The sequence below is a fragment of the Haliotis rubra genome, unplaced genomic scaffold, assembly GCF_003918875.1.
Source record: "Haliotis rubra isolate DU_JTF1 unplaced genomic scaffold, ASM391887v1 Scf1341, whole genome shotgun sequence".
Taxonomy (NCBI): domain Eukaryota; kingdom Metazoa; phylum Mollusca; class Gastropoda; order Lepetellida; family Haliotidae; genus Haliotis; species Haliotis rubra.
Genome location: NW_025765272.1, coordinates 93,105 through 115,675, shown reverse-complemented (window position 1 = coordinate 115,675; position 22,571 = coordinate 93,105). Strand labels below are relative to the sequence as shown.

Here is a 22,571-nt window from a genome sequence, read left to right as displayed (position 1 = left end):
AAACCCACATGTTGGTATCGCAAAGTGGATGACACCTTCGTCATCCTCCAACCTCAGCAAGATCCCACTCAGCTTCTCACCCATCTCAACAACCAACATCCCCGCATCAAGTTCACCATGGAAACCGAGCAGAACCAGCAACTACCTTTCCTTGACGTCCTTGTGTCCCGCACCTCCAGCAACCAACTCCAGACCACTGTATACAGAAAACCCACCCATACGGATCAGTATATCCACTACAACTCCAATCATCCACCTAAAGTTAAGACCGGCATCATCTCCACACTAACCAGAAGGGCCAAGAACATCTGCTCAACTAAACTACAAGATGAAATCGAACACCTCAAGAAAGTCTTCGTAGAACGCAACCACTTTCCATCCCAAATAGTCAACAGAACCATCGCTGCCACCCTGTCACCCCCTACCAAAAGACCCAAACAAGATTTAGCCCCCATCAAGATATCCATCCCCTACATTGGCAAACCGTCACATCAAATCAGCCGCCTCCTGAAAGATCAAGCTGGCATAGATACCACCTTCTCCGCGTCCTCCAACCTTAACAACATTCTCCATGCCAATGGAAGAAAACCCACCACCATAAAGAACAACAACCCAAAATGTGTCATCTACAAAATAAACTGTGATTGTGGGCAGAGCTACATAGGCGAAACTTCCCGACCCATCAACACCCGAGTGAAAGAACATCAGACCTCTGTTACCAATTCCGACAGCAAATCAGCCATTTCCGACCACATCAAAGCAAGCCCCAATCATCAAATAGAGTGGTCTGACATCACCATTCTCTCTAACAAACAAACAGACTTCACTAAACGCAAGCTCACCGAAGCCATCCACATCAAACGCCAAAAGCCCACCATCAACCGAGACCAAGGATACTTCATTCCATCCGCTTATGATGCACTCATCCACCAAGCCCAATCCACTGTATAAACTCACTGCTGTATAAACATGTCATTATCATTTGTACATCATTGGCTTCTACGCCTGTCCTTTGTCTACTCTCTGGCTTCATCAGCCTTCTGCCTAGCCAATTATGTTAATTATGTTGTTTTCTTTGTCACATTGTCACATCCAGTATATATACACTTCCCCCCTCTTCATGTCCCATTATGCTTGACAACGGTACAAGAATCTGTATCGAAACGTCGCACTCACGAATAAAAAGAAGTTGTTATCCATAAAGTTTGTTCTATATTGAACATATCTGTGCATGTAAACGTCAATGTACAGGAAGGTGTAGCTGCAAGAGGTTGAACCTGATGTGTACTTCGGCATGTGGATGTGGACTTGAAACATGTTCCTGTGATCTTGACAATGTTGATATTGACTAACATGTCAACTGGGAATCCACTATGACTATTAAGAACAATAAATACGAATTGATATGAAGGTAATGTTGCTTGCGTTATGATGACATGACTGTGTGTATATTTGGTAGTAAGATACCATAACGCCTTTCTGATCAGTGTGTCAAATCTTTTACAATGTATTAATGATTGCCGGTGTAAAATAAATCAAGAAAACCAAAGTCGTAATATTTCACATTGTAAACAGAACAAATGGCACACCATAATGTCACTTGCAAACCTTCCATTAGGATGTCATATTATTATCCATCAGCTTTAAGGGTTTCACGGCATGTCAGTGCAATACTGACACTTATCAAAACATATCTCCTTCTGACATCAGTTCAATTGTTGTTTCTGCCAGAATGTCAATAAACACAAATTTATATGATAGTTCAACAGTATCTTCGACATATTTAGTATTGTTGATACTTTGTAAAGCATGGAGATGAAATTCTCTTATATTTTGCTGATCTAAACCAACCTTGCTTTGTTTCCTTGTAATGTTTTTTCATGAATACAGTGCCAACCAAAGGTATATATGATCTTCTTTGACCTTACCAAATGTATTGCTATGAGCATATATGTAATATTATTGTCTACAATTTTAAATCATGATCTGAGCATTCCAAAACTACCATTATGATGAAAAATCGGTCAATCCAAACCAGAGTTATTAAATCAAACGATCCATTTATCGGTTAAAATATTGCCATAACTGACATGACATGTTGCACCTTAAAAGGGCCCCTACACGGTAGTCACGCACGGTAGCTGATGACAACCGGCTTTAAGTCAAAGCTAAATCATTCCTAATTCCTGTTGTTTCTGCCAGAATGTCAATAAACGCAAATTTATATGATAGTTCAACAGTATCTTCGACATATTTAGTATTGTTGATACTTTGTAAAGCATGGAGATGAAATTCTCTTATATTTTGCTGATCTAAACCAACCTTGCTTTGTTTCCTTGTAATGTTTTTTCATGACTACAGTGCCAACCAAAGGTATATATGATCTTCTTTGACCTTACCAAATGTATTGCTATGAGCATATATGTAATATTATTGTCTACAATTTTAAATCATGATCTGAGCATTCCAAAACTACCATTATGATGAAAAATCGGTCAATCCAAACCAGAGTTATTAAATCAAACGATCCATTTATCGGTTAAAATATTGCCATAACTGACATGACATGTTGCACCTTAAAGGGGCCCTACACGGTAGTCACGCACGGTAGCTGATGACAACCGGCTTTAAGTCAAAGCTAAATCATTCCTAATTCCTGTTGTTTCTGCCAGAATGTCAATAAACGCAAATTTATATGATAGTTCAACAGTATCTTCGACATATTTAGTATTGTTGATACTTTGTAAAGCATGGAGATGAAATTCTCTTATATTTTGCTGATCTAAACCAACCTTGCTTTGTTTCCTTGTAATGTTTTTTCATGACTACAGTGCCAACCAAAGGTATATATGATCTTCTTTGACCTTACCAAATGTATTGCTATGAGCATATATGTAATATTATTGTCCACAATTTTAAATCATGATCAGAGCATTCCAAAACTACCATTATGATGAAAAATCGGCCAATCCAAACCGGAGTTATTAAATCAAACAATCCATTTATCGGTTAAAATATTGCCATAACTGACATGTTGCACCTTAAAAGGGCCCCTACACGGTAGTCACGCACAGTTGATGATGACAACCGGCTTTAAGTCAAAGCTAAATCATTCCTGATTGTGAAATAACACATCCCGTTTGGTCGCCAGAACTGCACCACATTTTCACCATTTTGGGGGTCTGGCTTCTAGACCACCAGGAACACTGGGGTCGATGTCCCACATGGGTACCATGTGTGAAACCAGGGAGACTATATAAGAGACTATGTTGTAGAGTATCCCTGGTGAAACACATTCCTGTTGCCCTCCTCCGTCGTATTGATAGAATAATGCTAAAACCGGCGTAAAACTACAATTAATCACTTCCACAATCAGGAACACTGGCTAGGGTAGTCAGGCTCGGTGACTTGCATCAGGGAGACTATATATGTTGTAGAGTATCCCTGCTTGCATGCAGTGATCTTCGTAACATCAGTCTCTCGGCTGTCTTACCCACATTCGATTATTTAGTAGTCACCATCATTGAACCTGGAATGCTGCATTGTGCGGCGTTAAGCAACAAATGAACAAAACAAATCGTATTTTTGAATGGTAGGAGATGGTCGATAATTATTTATATTACCGACACGGGCACAAACATAGTAACCACAACGAGGAAATCAAAGTGCGTTATACCAGGGATACTCTACAACTACTACAAGAATATGATTTGTTTTGTTCATTTGTTGCTTAACGCCGCACAATGCAGCATTCCAGGTTCATGATGGCAACTAGTAAATAATCGAATGTGGGTAAGACAGTCGAGATATTCGGGGACATGCTAAAAGTATATACATAGATTATGGAATATTTACCTCAAATTTTATCTTCAGCAAAGTATATCAACTATGGCACGAAATGGTTGCACGTGATATGAATTTAGATACAGTCGATTGTGGTAGTTGCAAGGCACTACTTCTTTTCATAATCATTAGTTATACCTTTGAATCGGGAAAAAAATGCAGATCCTTCGTGGACTCTTTCCGGATTGTGTTCTGATTAGTGGTGGTCCGATTAATTGAAATAATCGAAGATTGGTAGCAATGACAAAACGACCAATCAATCGATCATGTTTTCTCATAATCGAACACAAACAATTTTGGAACACTTGTTTGCAATAACGATATTTTTCACAAGGTTGGTTTTGTCTGTTACATTTCATTAGCACTACAAGCTCTTCCAATTCCTGATTGAATTTATTTTAAAGACTCCATGAAGTTCATGTTCCTAACATACTAGTCATCCTTTAAAGATGTGAAATTTGCAAATGCTTTCCGTTGCCCCCACAAAAGAACAGCAGTGAAAACAAATCAAACGCTTTTAGTACATATACTGTCAAAATTAATCCTAAGGAGCTGTAGTCGCCTATACTCATAACAAAAGTTTAGACTCACTTACAGCACTCACTATATGGTGTGTGTGTGTGTGGTTACATTGAAGATGAATTTCTCCACTAACTTGGGGGAACCGACTGCAAACCTTATGCAGATGAATTGCACGAGGATCATGCATCAAATTGCTGAAAAGCGTCTGCAAGTATCGTGCATGTGAACAGCTGCGTTTTGGTGTGAAGTTTTGTTAAGAAATCGCCAATTTTCACTGAGTTTCATCATCTTTTTTAACTCATGACAATTATCTTTTCAACGTTACGAATTTGTTTTACAATACATACTTTATGTGTAAACAGTACCTTTAAACAGTATGGAATATTTTGCAAAATGTTGTTTAGAACAGGATGACTGAAGTAAGTGGCTTCATTAATTTTACACTAGTGAGTCTAAACTTTTGAAGGGAAGTATAGTATGGTAATGATTGTACTTTTAGTCGACGCACTGTGGCATTCCTGACCCACTCGTGTTGTCTCTTCTTGAAGGTTACACCCGCCGCCATATAGCTGGAATATTACTGAGTGCGGCGTAAAACTAAACTCACTCACGCTCTTGAAGGTTACGGAAAGGGGCGAGTGGTGACAAATGGCACTGCGGTGGAGCTTTGATCGTGTTTCCGAGTTATCTCCCTTTCCCGAGCAGACGACGATTTATGTTGCAGCTTGTGCAATCAATAGGTTGGTTTGTGACTGAGAGAAAAGTCCTTACATTCATCACTTCCTTCGCATAGGAAGTGTTTGGACGTTTTCTATGTCTTTCCCCTTTGTAAGATGTTAAATTTTGCGTATGGCAATTTGGGTCATGCGACAGGGATGTAACAGTACGCTCAACTCGAGTGAACGCAGATCTTCAGTTCAGATCGGTACATTTTCTAAGATATTGACTAGTGATTGTCATCCAGAATGGGACCCTGTCGGATCCAGAAAAAGGGGGTTGGGGGTAGGGGGCTGCGCATCCTGGATCCCCTGATTGGTAATGGATGGGTAGTATGTCTAATCACAATGTAATGTAATAATGAAAATGTCCAAGTGTCATTTTGTCCCTAGCAATTGTGCTTCTGTGTGGGGCTTAGGGGGTTTCCCCGCTTTCCCACAACAATGTTGGATACCAAGGGGATTTGCGAAGTAAAGGGCTGGGTAAACGTGTCTCCCATCTCTTCTGCTAAGACCGCTAGGGTGACTTCAAACAGGTATGGGTTAGACATTGTGTTTGTTGTGGACAGCCTGCTGTTAGCTGAAGTCACATTTGAATTTGGATTTCAGAAAAGACAAGTGATTCCTCGAAAGACCCTAAAGGTGAGCTTGAGGTGAAGGAAAATGGGCAGAGGTAATGTTTACGTGCAGTCTTTAAACATTGCAGACTCATTGTAGCTAAATCAGACATTGTTCTGTTGACAGGTGGTTGAATTCATTGAAAACATTGGCTATCTGAAAGGTAATTGGAGCTTAAATATAGAGGCAACAATGGGACAATGAAACAGTAAATTGTTATGTGAATAATTTTGAGTTTGAGTTTTTCTTTACCCTGTTGGAAATATTTACAGAACACTATTAGTGTTAGAAAATATTTGTTTGCATAATCATTGTTTGATTAGAACTGTATCCTTAAAAGAATTTTGATAATCATGTGTTTTCAAACTTACAGAGCCATACCACAGAAAATGCACAGCAAATCAATTACTGAGCCAGTGGTTCTTTTTGCAAACCCCCCTCCTCTTGAAGAGTTGTGTGCAATCACAGTGACTCTAACCAGTGGGATATCCTTCTCTCAGGTGGCCTCTACCTGGCAACCACAGATACTAAAATGCAGGTGGGAGGAAAACTAGATTGTCCTCAGAAAAAAAAATATAATGAGTTATCAGTAGTAACACAATACAGTCATTTTTAACATTCATGTTAAACATGGAAAATATGAATAAATTTACTTGTGTTAGGAATGTTTTAGAATGTTTCAGAAAGGTTCTTTTCTAAGAAAATATATCATTCATTATATTTAATTGTAATTGTAGTCTTTTGAAGGCTGTAAGCATCACAAATAGCTCCAAAGTATTGATTAATAATGGCAGACATTCCCAACACAGGGATTTAGACAGACAGACAGTAATTATTCAGTAAAGAGGCCCTCGCCCATAATACAATCAGACTGACATGGTGTTTAGTGAGTGCGCAAAACAACTTTGCAGCTCTATGTCCTGGAGTTTATCAATTTCATTACATTTTGTACATGGTATAATTACATTGTATGAAACAGCATCATTTTGGCTTTGCAAAAGATTTACGAAAGAGTAATGAATAAGTGGTTCTTTAGTGAACTTTGTTATATATTTCGTTCTAAGTATATCATAGGCATTACAAATAATTAGTACATGATATTCATATTCTATATAATGCTGGCGTCTGGTTTTACAAAAAGGGCATAGTCTTTCATTATATTCAATTCCATTATACCTGCCACATTCAACCGCTGTATTAAAATTACTGCAACTAAACCTTGATATAGCAATTCTTAAATGCATAGGGATATCACAATACAAATATCTTTCAACATTTAACAAAGTTTTGAACTTATAACTTATAAAATATTCATTTAGAAGATTCACTAATTGATGAGAACCAAGACTGTTTTAAGTTATCACCTAGCCTTAGCTTGAATAGATACACAAAATATTTCACATTTCCAATTTCTTGGCTTAGCCAAGCATAACCAAATCCATATTGAAACAGTATGTGTCTAACTTTTGTTACCCAGGTATTGTAGCCTAAGCTATCTAATGATCTTAACATTAAATAACATTGATGTTGGAGTCTATTTTGTGGTATATGTATAAGTCTACACCAATTTGATCACTCTTGACAAGTACAAATGCTGTAAAGGGAGTCCGCCACACTCCACAAGAACCATACCATTTAATGTAGTTTTTTTCACCCTTAAGTATTGTTTACAAGATTTAATTTGCACAGCCTCTATTATTTTGGAATGACATGTTCCCCGAATTTCAGAGCCATAACAAAGAATAGGCACAACCATTGAATAAGAAATATTAAGTAGATCAGTGCAAGCCATGTTACCAATTTTGTTCTGGAAACCATTTAAAGACATTATAGTGTTAGAGGCCTGAGATGCAAGACATGTCTGGGCTTTACTCCAGACAAGCTTGGGTGTGAAAATCCAAGGTACCTATAATAGAAAGAAACCGTTTCAACATTATAGAACCATTTCTCATAATGACGAAGAGGCCCCCATTTCTGAAGACAATAATTATTTACATGGAGTGTTCATGGAGTCCTGTATTTGAGAGTCCCTGGGACTCCTACTCTTAATTTTCAGGGGTCCTGGACAACAAAATGGGGGTCGCAGACACTTAAATATTATTATTAATACTGTTATTGTATTGTGTATCATGATCATCACATTGTTACAGTAATTAAATTGCAAATAATACCATAACCCAGCTAGTAGCAAACTCAGGGATAACTTATTGTCACTTGATTGGAATTTTTACAAAAAGTATTTGGACTTTTTCTGAGTCCCTGTGGATGCGCGAATAAATTTGGTTGCGTCTGTTGTCAATTTTTATGAGTATAGGATGCAGGAATTTACGTCCTGTAAACCCCTGCCAACAGAGCAAGAACCTGGCCTGGTTAATAAAATAGGTAAAAGGCAAGCTTACATCACATATGATAGTCAATGTTTTAGCCTGAAAACTGTCATTTTACGGCAGTATGCTAGTTCAACCTAGTAGAACACTGCATCTGCAGATCTTCAAGGCATTGTTTAAAATTAAGGTAGGTAAAGGGGGGGTCTTGTGATTACCAAAACATTAAAAGTTGAACGAATTGGGGGGATCCTAGGTACCAAATCCCATAATCAAAGACATTACACAGCCCAGGATCTCATTAATATCTAACATAATGACTATTGGTTTTACTGTTGGTTTAATTAGATCATGTAGTTTATGAACAAAATTGTTGCCAGGGGTTTTAATGTATAAATGCTTTAAACTTGGTGTTAGAAATTTAAAGGTCACATGCAACGAAAAACACAACTTTGCAGATTCTGATACCTTCGGTATGGACTTACCAAAACAAAGCGTCAAAATGCAAATTCAACTTATAAAGTTGAAAAATAACGCTGATGAAAAAACGCGCTAAATCGGAGTTCAAACGCTTTCACTAATTTTCCCCAGACTTTCTGGGGAATACGGTTTCAACAGCTGGGCTGCGCTTCATAGCATGTGCGCAGTGAAATAGGTTCGCGAACTTGGAAGCCGGCTGTCTGGTGAATACTCGGTGAAGGCTTTGGTCTTATTTTCATAATGTTTTGTTGATATCTCACAGGCTGAGCTTTTATATGTTATGACAGTAAATAAACTGTTTATATAATTTCATTTGTCTATTTCACCACACACGCTCTTCTTACCGAATCACTTTCTCAGTTCGATACTTAAAAGCAATGTCATTATTTAGCGCTGACAGAATTTCTAACTGTGATATAGATATGTCGCTGTCACAGACAAAACTCAATGTCTTGTTTTATTGACACCTGTGTGTCTGCCTGCCTGTCTGCTAATGACAATATTCAATACACAACTGCGATCACTGACCACATGCAATTTGAACTTAACACCAATCAGGCTATACACCATAAACAAAACGCATTGATTTATGGCCCGAAGTTCGGTCTCTGTCACATTATGTAATTACACAGACAGGCAGGTGTGATACTTGAACACATGACATGTTATGATGTCTGTTGATTGCAAAATGTTATACACAAAAATGAGCATGTATTTACAAAACCCAACATCTCTATATATACACACACAATGATCCGTGAAGGCGGCATCTGCTAATGAACCAGCTGTTACACTTGAGTGCACACCCACCCGCTCTGACTGGGTTCGGTATCCTGGCTGCTTCTGCTTCGAGGGAGGTAAACCCAAGTACAAAATATTGCACTTTTGATTTGCGCATTATACGCTTATAATTTTGTTTATTTGTTTTTTCATAATCAGCAATGCATATTATATGTCATGAAGAAGTGATAATTGTGTTTTTAATTATGTTTGATTTTTTGGTTGCATGTTAGAAATTTAAGTGATCTTAGTTTTAGATGTCTGAATCTAAGCAGGAGTAAACACCATTTCTCATAGCCAACTTGCCCAATATTTTAGGACAAGTCCCTCTAGAATTTTGCTTGTCTTAGACAAGCAGACAAGTGGCCATGTCTAATCTTGCTAGAGATTTCATAATATTCTTTCTATATTATTTCTAGATCATTTCTATATTCTGTAAAAGGTTACTTAGGGAAGGTTATGAAAGGACCCCATGACATGTTTTTGTTTTTTGTTTTAAATTTGGAACACTGATACTGACATGTAACTTAATTATTGTTGCCTGTTTCAGAGAAATTATTTTCACAGAGCCAGATATTCTAGCTACCCCTGCATTTGACGTAGAAAATTGTTTCTATGTTGTACTGCAGGTATGTAGGTTTATTCAAACTTGGAGTAACTTTAGTTTTTCTAAGATTATAGAATATTTTTATTTGTATTCTTTTTTTCAGTTGCTTGACATAAACAAACTTTGTTGCCTAAACAGTTCTTGTTAAGCCAGAAAGGCTATATAATCTCACGCTCACATGCATGATAAGCAACGAGTCATCATGCAATGTGCAGCTTGTATGTGTTTTTTCGGAAAGCAGATAAGAGTTAACGGCTCTTTGTTACAAAATAAAAAAATGATGTCTGATGCAGGTAGCTGGAAATGACAAGGGCAGGGCCTAGAAACAAAATACTTTCTTTTCTTGGTCTTTGAAGGTATTTTAAAGAATACATCTCATGCTCAAAACTGCTTCCCTGATACTCTACTTTGACGTCAAATACAAAAACTGATGTTTAACTATTTTCATGATAGATATAAATGTTTTCAGCTCCTCCTGTTTCCATATAACTTCTATTTTTCAGCAATCCTTGTTTAAAACAGGAAGATTACAAAGCAGATTTCAGAAGATAGGATTAGAGGTGATTTCTTTTTTAACAATAACTATAAACAAAGGCATATTGTTATAAATGGAACAAATATATTTGGGATTCAACTTTCATAGTAAAGTACAAAATCTAATACTTTTGGGGGCTGAGTCACAAATCAGCATTCTAACCCACTCTGTGAGCCACCGAGGCTGAAACTTTACTAAGAAACTGTAATCGCAAATAGGCATTAGTTACATTTGACCACTTTCATTGCTTAATAATGTAATAAATGGGTTATTGGATGACATACTGTGATAATTGCAATGCAGCTTTTAAGGATTCCATGGTTTTGTTTTCAAGTTGTTATGACCAAATCAATACAAAATTATGTACTTCTGTACAAAATGCATTCTAAAATCATCTAGGGTTGAATAACTTATCAAAGACTTCAAAACTTCAGTGAGAAAAAAATATATATTACCCATTAATGCATCTGCCCAAAAGTTGTTTCTGATGATAATAAGCCTAGAATTCATTCTGAAACTTTTAACTGTTAGAGAGGACTGGCTTGACAACCAGCTGAATAAGTCAGCCTTGTGGTTAGAGGTCTTGTTGGCATGTCTGATCGAAATATAGCTTCATGTCAACAATATTAGCCAATAATTGGTCATAGTTAATGAGTCAGAGGTCATATGCTGTCTGATGCTATTGCTGGCCTTTGATTTATTTGTTGATGATAACTTCAATAAACACTGATGTATTCAGAACAGATTCAGTTCAAGCAGGTACTTAGTCTTCTTTTTGTGCACAGAGAACCTGTGTCACAGAGGTGAACATTGGAATATGTTCACCTCAGCTTCAAGTATAAATTGTATGGTCTTTATCTGAAAGCATACCTGTCATGTCTGCTTTCAACATGATATTGACCTAATTTTGAAGTTCATCAAGAGATTTTTCATGAGAAAAGTATGATGCTTGATCCCTTTGATGCATACCTTCATGTTGTTTCCCTTAATCCCTGCTTGATGTGTATAAGTGTGTTTGTGTATAAGAACCTATACGGAAACATTAAATCATACTATAATAAAGAAGTTGTCATCCATAAAGCATCATACTTTTCTTATTATTCATTAACTTCTTAAATGTCAATCAAACAGATCAGGAAATTCATGGGTTAATTATGTAAAAGACACACAATTCACATTATACTGGTAATTAGCTATATTAAAGTGCAGATGTATTTGAACAATGGCCTCACACACCATGATGTATTATTGTTGTAATTGAAAAAAATCTACGTTCCTTCATTATAGACAAGCAAGCCCTACCATGTGACCCCTGCCCTTTACCAGTCCTGCCTCAGGTATACCATCATGGCCAAGATTGCCCCCAGTTGGAACAAAGCTGGAGAGTGGATGGTGCAGGGTAAGGAAATTGTATCTCACTTTTCCATATCAAAGTTAAAAAAGAAACCTCTAAATTCAAAGGGTCTTGTCAAATACCTTGGTGTTTATAGTGAAAGATTTAGGGTTACTCCCGATTCAGACTTAAAGAAGAACTTTCAGATCTCTCTCAATTTAGAACACTGCATATAATGATCCTAAGATTAGTAATCCAATGAACCATGACTTATGAGATTATAAGCTGTCTGAGAAGTCGGGTGCCTGACAAAAGGGGATACCCCAGCTATGAATCACAATGCCTTTCAGAAAGTGGTCAAATGTAACATGGAATTTTTGAGGTTACACTTTCTTGGTACAGTACAGATTGTTGTACTTAAGTTGAGACCCGCCAGGATTTGTACCCACACTTTCAGAGTGAAGTACCTAATGGAGAGCACTGCGGCTTCCACAATGGAAATCTGACAACTGGTAACCAGATCATGTACTTTGTGTACCTCACACCAGACACCAGCAAATGTTACAAGACCAGGGCCCCATTTCACCAAGCTCTTGTAAACCTAAGATCTTGCTGCATTCATACCTCCTATACTGTAACATTGGAGTTATGAATGCTACGAGAAAAGTTACGAGATCTTAGGCTTACGAGAGCTTTGTGAAACAGGGCCCAGAAGAAGATTTGCTAAATTCAGTCTTTGAACATGTGGCAAAAACTGAACCATGGATAACAATCTTGTGTTGGCACCAGAGAAACAATGACTTTAAATATTGTGTTGACACCAGAGAAACAATGACTTTAAATATTGTGTTGGCACCTTTACTGTTATGACAACATTCTGGCACACTCTTTGTTAAAAGCACACTGATATTGCTGATTACAGACGAGAATTGTGGATTTCTCTCTCCTTAATGGGGATTTGAATCTCAGAGAAAATAAAGATAAATATCATATGTTTAGTGTTATGGCTCCCACATGGGTACAATGTGTGAAGCCCATTTCTGGTGTCCCCTGCTAATATTGCTAAAAGCGGCATAAAACTATACTCACTCACTCACTGTTATTGCTCAATTATCTTACAGGTCGTGACTTTCTCACCCATACTGGATACACAAATGCAGTGAGTAAGTATACTTATGTTTACCTTCATGTTCAAGTGTTGTAAGGCACAAGCAGCCATAAATATGAAATAATAAATGACTTTGAAGTTTCTTTTAAGGACTTGGCAGACTCAGCTTCATGCATTGTATTCACTTTTCTGCAGTTGTAGAAAGACGTTTTACTGTATTCATTTTGAAGTGTTAAAACTGTTAACATCCAAAATGATTTCTCCAGCTGACCAATTTTTACAGGTGATGTTAACAGTCCTAAGAGCTTGTTTATCTTATATTCAATATTGATTTTTCCAGAAATGAATTTGACAGTAAACAGGGATGAATTATTTGTATCTCTTTTGGCCACTTCAATCAAGTTTCCACCTTTACAGGTAAATGAACAATGTGTGATTGTGTTAGGCCCATTGCTCTTGCATCTGTTCCTTTTTATCCTGATTAAATAGTCCTATATTTAACTTGGAGTCTGCCACATACTTGAGCCCAAGAAAAGCACACCCATGATTAAGTCAAACAGTGCAAGCAAACTGTTAAATGGAAGTTTCACTGTCCATTTAAATGCACAGCCAGACACAGTGTAAATCTTGTGGGACATGCAACTAGAGTAGCACTATTGTATTATGTGTATTGGTGAGATTATTGAGTGAGTGAGTTCAGTTTTACACTGCTGTTAACAATATTCGAGCAATATCACGGCAGGGGACACCAGAAATGGGCTTCACACATTGTACCAAATCAAACTCAGGTCTTCAGCATGACATAAGAACAATTTAACCACAAGGCTTTCCCACGCTCGCGATTATTGAGTTATAATTGTATTACATGTGACGTGAATGATGAACACTCATTTGATCTAAGCTTTAAGTTGTGCTATAATAACATGCTCATTTAAGGATAGCTAATTGGTCTTTGTTTCAATAGGTGATTGATCTTGATGTTGACCAGAACTTCCTGAATGCATTGCGGATGAATCAACATGACTCAGTAAAAGATATGTTTCTTTACAACTGCTGGTGTCATGTGTTGCCAAGGTAGGTCATTCATATTCACTGTTAATTACCTCATTAAATGGTTATTATTTGATTGTCTGTAACCTGTTTAATATGAAAATGAGAACGCTGTAACCCATGCTTGTCATCCATGGACTTTAAGTAACTGGATGTGTCATTTTTTTAATGGCTTGATGTATTTGCAATGTCATCCAAAGCTCAGTCAAGTCCCGACTTGATTACTTTCATGCCATCAGAACTGTCACAAGGCTAGGTTCTATAGATGATACATTTTTTTCCAAGTGATTATAAAAGTGAAGTGAAACTGTTAGTACCATATAGGGAATGGCAGTGATAAACATCAGGGATGAACGTCAAATGGTACTTGAACAAGCCTTAATCAGTGTATAAAACTGCTTGCAAGACCAATGGTCTTTATCATAACCATAGTGATAAAAATAAAACCCCAAGATTCAAATACTGCAAAAGTAAACCCCAAGTTTCCTCAAGATTTAGGAGATCCCTAATTTAAAATATCACAACAGCAAACAGGGACATATCAGGATCTACCAAGAGACTCATATTTTTGCCCCCAGGTCGGATTCAGATTCCAGTACTCTTTCTAAGTTGGAATCTACACACACATACACACACATAGTTTGAGACCGTGGCAAACATAAAGACATGATTCTCTGAGCAAGTCTCGCAGATCCTAGGAACCTCCTTATGTTTTTTCCACAACTTTCGATGACTACATTGTCTCTGAAACATTCCTAATAATACAATATATATATTTACATTGCAGCTTGAAGAGAGGGCGTATCTGTGGTGTGAGTCGAAATGTGCCAGATGACGGGCCTTTTAAGTCTTATAGAGATCTGAAGAGACATTGGAAGAATACTGTAAGTACAAAGTTTAGTGGTTGACTGAAAGCTGCTGCATGTATTCAAAATTCAGATTATTCATTACACATATTTTTATTTTCATAGGCACTTTGCCAGTTACCATCGTTTGAAGTACAATATGTAATTGATTGAGTTAGATTTAACACCACTTTGAACAGTATTTATATATCACAGAATGTCAAGAAAACCTGAAATGATTTCAGGTCATAGACGAGGAAGGGAGGTCCTATAGTCAAGCCCCAAGACCAGACCAAATTTCATTACCTGTTTGACAGATTTTTTATCCTGCAACCCTGATATGAGGAAAAAAGATATGAAAATGAAAATATATTTTTAACAAGCTAAAACAGAAACTAAATTGAGAACTACATAGTAGTATTGGCAGTTGGTTGAAATCTCACAATTGATGATTGGTTCGTTAACAACGAGCAATCATAAAAAAAATTGGTTTTCAGATTTTCCTGTTCAGGTTGTTATTGCAGATAAGTATAACATGGTATGTTGTTTTTTGGTTTATTTTGAAACTGCAAACATTTCATATACAATGTAAAATGATGCAGCTTGTTACTCTATAGTGATGACTAATATATCATGAACATAAACTTCCCAGAATCTTCAAGAAATATTCAAACATACTTTTGAGTAAGTGAAGTGAGTTTTCTAAGAATTAAGATGTTTTCAGGCCCTTTCAACTTTTGAGATATGTTCCATTGTCAAGTGTTTCAAACACTAAAACGGTAGTTACAAAATGGTTTGAGTTTGATCATGAGAAAATGTGATTGATTGCTTTGTTGTTTGGTCACTGCGACCAATCTTCGATTATTTCAACTAATTAGAACACTACTACTGCATTGTGACTATTACCATATTTTATTTGTGTATCATACACAAACACCATTTGGAGCATTCAGCTGTTTTTGGTTTCTGTGACTAAATCCTGAATTATTTATAAATGTATTTGCAAATGTCAGGATACTACTAACTCTCCCTCTGTTTTTAGTATGGATACCGACTACCAGACACAGAAGATGACATGATGTTCTATCAGATCTCATTTAGACAGAATGGAGGAAAACTTTTCACATATCCTTCTATGTATTAGTTAGATATGGTTTATGTGGTCATTCACTCACTCACTCTTCCTGAAACTTACTTCTAAAGAATAATGATGTTAAATTTCTTGGTTTAAAACAATTTCCAACCTGAGTCGAACATGCTGACCCTTAACAATTGTCACTTACCCCAGTGTATGTCTGAGAGCGGCAGATATGCAGCAAATCCCTCGCATTGACCCCAAGCCAATTCTCATCGCCTTCATTCAAGACCTGCACAGCAAACTACCATCAATCTGTGGCCATCCTCTGAAGTTCCTCCCTAAAGTCAGATACACCATTCCAGAACTCTATGACAGTAGTCAGGTATTATTCAACAATACTGAAACTGTTTTCATCCTTCATTTACTCCTTTTGTGATTCAGGGGGTTCACTTGTCCTCCCAATATTTGTCCCAATAATTGACAAACATGGAGCTGAGTTATCCTGTTGGTTCTGGGGCTTAGCTGATTGTGTGTAATCCTGCCCTGATGGATAGTTGCTCATGTTTCTGTCACTGTTTTGTCTGGTCAAGATTAATTACAGACTGCCATTTTATAGCTGGAATATTGTTGACTGGAGCTGTAAACAACAAACTGATAATTCAGTATTGATCAGTCCTGTCTGACCATAGAAAAGTTTTTCTTTCATGTACCAATCTGTAGAGAAATTATCTGAAAATTATCAAAGGAAGCTGGTATGCTTTTAAAATCTTTACACTTTGTGTGAAAACAACATATTTAAAATGAAGCGATGCATTTGAATATCATAGACAAATCATCTAATCATTAAGCATACTTTGTATATCAAACACAAAAAGACCAGCAGACAAATTCCTGTCATTGTTCTAGATGAACCACTATAGGTGATATATATCTGGCTGTTCAGGATGTAATTATTCAATAACTAAAACCAACTATCACAAAACGTACTTGGACTAGTGACATATTGAACATAACCATTTGGGGAGAAGACATTTAATCCAACTTCTCATAGAGCGACAATTAATGTTTAATCCTTCCACAATTTCACTGATCATATGCCCAGCAGACTAATAACCTTGCTGAACACTCCAAGTGACCTTGTTAATTTTTATGTTTCGTCTTGTACACATTTGGTCTATCACTAGGGCTCTGCTCAGTCCTATGACTAACATAACTCCAATATACAAACATGTACAAATAGTACAGTGGTACTATGATAGCTTGTGGAAAAAGACACTGAAATACTATCTACGGGTCACTGGCAAAATACATGATTTCTCCATGTGACATCTTGTTGCAGGTCCAAAATGGTGCTCATCCAAACCTGTCCAAGAGGAACCCTCACCTCTCATCTGTCCCTCTCCGCAGCAGTAAGGACCTATCACACATGTATGTTCACAAACCTTATGCCCCGATCACTGCACAAGCAAACATTCAGCGTTCTCCAGCCGAGGGAGCTCCATGCCCCAATACGTTCCCACAGGTCACACCAAGTGATGACACACATTCTTCATCTGTTTCAAGCGAAAGAACAACCTATGATACCAGCAAGGCTGGTAGCTCAATGGCTTCAATACTAGCAAGCCATGTTGCCACCACTCACTGCATACATGACTCCATCAGAAATCGACAACAGCCAACAGTATTTCCTGATCGGTGCCCACTAAGAGTGAACACATCAAATGCAGATTCATACATTGCAACACAGAGTTCCTCCAGCAGTTCCAATAAAATTGTTCCAGTTTTCAGACCAAAGGCTTTTAGAAGTTCATCAGTGTACAAGGAAGCTGCTACACTTAGACAAGTGCCCAGGTTCAAACCAAAACCAAAGCCAGGTTCCTCAGACTGCCAAACATCCCACAGTGATACAATACAGGTAGCTGTTGAAAAACCTGGGTCTCATAATGTCTTTTCTAAACACATCACCTCGATGACTGCTGGAGGCACTACTCCATCATTTGCAAGGAAAACATTGTCAACAGCTTATCAGACAACTGAATCCTCTCCCATCAAACCAAATGCAACCCTGCAAAGACCAAAGAAAAGTCTAAGCCAGATACAACCCCAGAAAAATCCAAGATCTGAACGTACAAACCCCAATGCTCCAGGTTGCCAGACTAAGTGTAACATCAGTGAATCAAACTAATATGAAGTCCACAAGTGTGACCAACTCTACAGACTTGGTGCAGGTCGTCACTAGTCATGGCAGTATTCAGAATGCTGAATGTCTCAAGAGGAAGGCCAGTATTGTAAGTTTCAGGGACCATTTTTGCTGTGCCCATATAAAACTAATTATGTACAGGCAGGTACAGTAATTTTTTTACATTTTTTTTTTAGGCTTAAAGGGGCACTGATCCAGAGCAGTCCCTCAGGACCGTTTCTTGTTTTTCTTATTGTTTTTCCCCTGGGTACCTGGATGATATCCCAGAATTCTTGACTGGTTTGTGACTCTCCTGCACAACTCAGCTGATAGTGGGCCAAAAAAGAGTGTCCTCTCAGTGGTCAACAAAGATGAAATACACTTTTGTCTTGGAATTAATTGGGGAATGAAGTCATATTTGTAACCCCTGATTATTTAATAAAATAAAATATGCCCATCTAGTTTATACTTACGACAATTCCAAACATGTTTGATTTCAGTTAAGTTTCATTTCATCTCCCACTGACTAAAAGTGTTAGGGTTAAAGGAAGACAAGTCTATTCAAGCAGACAGTATTCTGTTCAGAGCTACAACAAATGAATGAGAACAAAATCATAAATTTACAACCGACAAAAGTTGCGTAAAAAATATCAGGCAGTAACCTTGTTCAAGGAATGCATCTATCAATCTTCACATAAAGAAACAATATCCCATCCAGCTAACAAAGAAATGTCACTTGTCTTGTAAGAATTTCATATTGTAAAATGTATATAAAGTTTTGGATATTATAACTCATCATAGTTTCTCAACTGTTCATGTAACTTGTTTTAGGTTTTTCACAATTTTCATAAAGTCGCATTTGTCAGCTGAGATCACACACATGAATGCTTGCACGGCTGGGATACATTATTAAAATCAGAACCACCTGGGATATTTCCAAATAACGACATCTGGTGGGCATCCCCCATTCTTTTGTGTGTTTAGTTTGAAAATTTATTAACACGAGCTCTTTGGTATGCGTAAACATAAAACTTGCCTCAAAGTTTATGTTTGCTGTCCTTACAGACAGTAGCCAATTCGCTGGCAAATTTTCTGAAGTCTGTATGTAGACCTAGGTGGAAGTGTTGAAGCCATAGATCATTGCCCCTTTAAAGTAACCAAAAAACATTTCTGCTGCAGTTACTTCACAACATACACAGTATGAATAAAGTGTGCCAAACACTTTTGAGTTGATTTGTCTGAACTTGTCATTAACACCATTTTCAGTAGATTTTCAGTTATCATATGGACTGTTTTCAGCTGAGCTTACTAGACTAGGGTCGGACAAGTTCCAAATTCACATTCTTGGATATTATTGATCTGATGTGATGTGATCAGGATTCATTAAAGATGCAACTCAAGTTTGACTAGGATTTTCTTGATGTCGTCACAATGCTATGACATCGCTGCACTGCAAGTCTAATGGCAGTACTGTGTTCAGAGATGTACATTTTTCATTGACAAAACTAATGAAGAGTGATTTTTGATGATAAATAGAATCTCACCCTCGTGTCTACTGATATCAATTATATCAACACTTGTTGATAAAAGTAAAAAATGTCCTCGGCAAGCCTTAGATATTTGTAACTTTATCAACTCGTGTTGATATATAATTGATATCATTAGACATTTGGGAGAGATTCTCTATTTCAAAATTTTAATCATGGCGTTGGGTCTTTAATAGGATGAGGTTGAGAGTTCCATGAAGAAGCCACGAACCAAAGCCCAGGTACAGGATGTTGATGTCGAGATGCTGGCCAGAGCTAACCAGGTACTGTTGGTCAAGGCACGGGTCTTAGGAACACTCTATCACTACCTACATATGCCTCTTCCAACAAGAATGTTAAGACACCTTTGTATAATACCAAAATTTGAAATGCATAGTTTTAAGCAAGTCAGAAAACCCAGAACCTGTCATAACTTAGTTATTTACAGCAAACCTAAGAAGTGAGTGATTTTCTTTCGTTAAATTTCTTTATAAACCTATCAATGTAATTTCATCCTGCCAGTTTTCACCAATAAGCTTTTCTAAATAACTATTTGATGAGGTAGTGTAATAATTTACGTATTATACTCGGAATACTGTAGTCACATCAAATGGGGCTAAAATGTTACAACTAACAAATTCAACTAGGTCTGTCTTAAAAAACTTATCACAAATCTATGAGGTATGTAGAAGTAGCCTAGTTGTTAAAGCTTTTGCTCTTCATGTTCAAGACCTGATTTCTGTTTTCTAAAGGAGTTAAAAAGTATGAAACCCATTTTTGATGTCTCCCACATTGATATTACACACATATCGCTCAACTAGTCATAAATCATACTCACGGAAAGAGTTCCTTCCGTTCCACCATTTCTTTCTTCCGCAGATTAACAGAGGTAACGCAACGTGGTTCGGCCCTATATATTGTAATTATTTTTTGGGCTTTTAGTTATTTTTGTGAGTTCTCTAGTAATTGCTGTGTTAGGTTTTGTTAATAATCTTAGTATATATTAATTACTAAATATTATTTGGAATGGGGGAACGGCAGGACCTCCTACCTCACTCACTTCCAAATTTGGTAAAAACAATACATAAATTGATTAAACATTCAGTAGCAGAGAACTATGATGCTTTCAAAACATTTCCATTTTGACTGATAGAGACTTCTATCATGTAGTTGTATGTATTAATTACCTGTAATGGTGATATGTTTTAGCTGAACAAAGTAAATAGCGTCACTCTATTGGCCTGGCTTAAAATGCAAGGAGTCCCATGCAAGACAAAAGACAAGAAATCTGACCTCATCAACCATGTGAATCATATCATTCAACTTGAGAAGACAGAAGAAGAATAATGAGAAGAGGAGGTATACTGAGATACACTGCTTGTACATAGCAGCAAGATTAAGAAAGGAAAGGTATCTCTTATCAAATTATGCATTCAGTATGGAATTAATAGATAATAGCTTAGGACATCAAAAATCATTACAGCAGCACATAATCTTATTGTTATAGTATCTACAGGCAAAAGAAATCAGCTTATGTTTTTTTCTTTATGTGATGACGTAGTCTTGTAGAGATTTTACAAAACTAGAAATGCAAAAGTGGTTTCCAGATTTTGATTATATATAATAATACTCAACAGATCATAATAAATTGTTCATATTTGACACATCATTGTCACTGAAGTTAATCATGGCACACATGAAAATGAATATCAAGGTGAAGGTCATCTGTTCTAAATAGCTTGTAAGGCATCCATGAGAGTCTAGAACTGCCTGGGATCATCGTCTCATGAAATCACTCAGATCATGAATTGTGACCAGGGGAATGTTCACCCACTCTTCCTTCAGTGTTTCTCTGGTTTAGATCTGGACACCTTGAGGGCAGTGGCAGTACTTGGATGTTGTGGTTCTCAAAAAGGCATTGTCAGTTAAGGACACTGTCAGTCTTGCTGTGAGGTTGGGCATTGTTGGGATGAGGAATGACCATGGGTTTTTGTAGAATGGGGAGGGACATGTGGCTGAAGATTTTTTTCTGTCACATTGTGCCGTTAAATTGCCCTGGACATGTACCAAGTTTGTAATACAGGAATGGCAGATGGCTGCCCACATCATTACACTCTTGCTTACAAAGCTGTCCACCCTATATACAGTTTCAAGTACCGGTATAATGTTCACCACTTTGTAAACACATCTTCCATCGGTACAGAGAAGCAAAATCTTTAATTGTCACTAAACCAAACTCCTTTCTACTGCTGTTGTGGCCATACTCTGTTTCCTTGACACCACTGATGTTGCAGTCAACGATGCTGATCGACGGTGCATAATAACACCTTGAACTGGTCATATTGGGTGAATACCTGCAGTCGGGCAGTGGCGTTGTTACGTTGGGCTTCTGTCAGTCGTGGCATATGTTCACTTAGCTGTATAGTTGTCATGACAGACAAATGAATATTGTTTTCATAGCCCAACAAATTATATTGCAAATTCATTTTATGTCGGTGTGTTTGGCAGCCACATTTCCATGTGTTGCATTTTTGCATTTCCCCTACTTTTCTGGTATTTTTTAGTCACACTATTCTACTCACACAAATCACTCCTGGTGATTGCAGACATGAGAAATTCATTTTGTACAAACATGTATTAGCAAAACTCTAATATTTCCAATTTTTCTACTTTCACCATTCTTTTTTGGCAGAGTATACATTTCTTTTTTTAGTAGACATTCATGCTCTAAATAAAGACTCAACAGTTAATGTCTGTAAATGCCTTAGTAGTTTTGTAAAAATAATTTATAAAAAAATTAAGGCCTCCTGTCTCCGCTTTTGAAAGAATATCTAATATGCAGTTTTATTGTGGCCTTCACCGTGAAATTATATGTAAATAAGTTATTTATCAGATTGCCACAGTCTAAATGCAGTCTCAATTCTTGAACTGACTGACTGACTGAGTTTGGTTTTACGCCGCTTTTAGCAATATTCCAGCAACATCCCGGCGGCTCAATTCTTGAAGGTGTACTAAGCATTGAATGCT

General features: G+C 37.2%; 1 protein-coding gene across 1 annotated transcript; it reads left to right on the top strand.

The window, feature by feature from the left end:
- The first annotated feature begins 4,863 nt into the window (after positions 1-4,863).
- Positions 4,864-22,466, top strand: LOC124267867 (uncharacterized protein C18orf63-like). The gene is given in 15 exon segments (XM_046702855.1): positions 4,864-5,105; positions 6,073-6,237; positions 9,834-9,912; positions 10,394-10,450; positions 11,713-11,824; positions 12,880-12,921; positions 13,207-13,283; positions 13,831-13,940; positions 14,704-14,800; positions 15,804-15,886; positions 16,041-16,221; positions 17,179-18,020; positions 18,022-18,127; positions 19,742-19,828; positions 20,754-22,466. Coding segments are annotated over 15 exon segments (2,268 nt in total). The 5' UTR covers positions 4,864-5,013; the 3' UTR covers positions 20,892-22,466.
- The last annotated feature ends 105 nt before the right edge of the window (positions 22,467-22,571 follow it).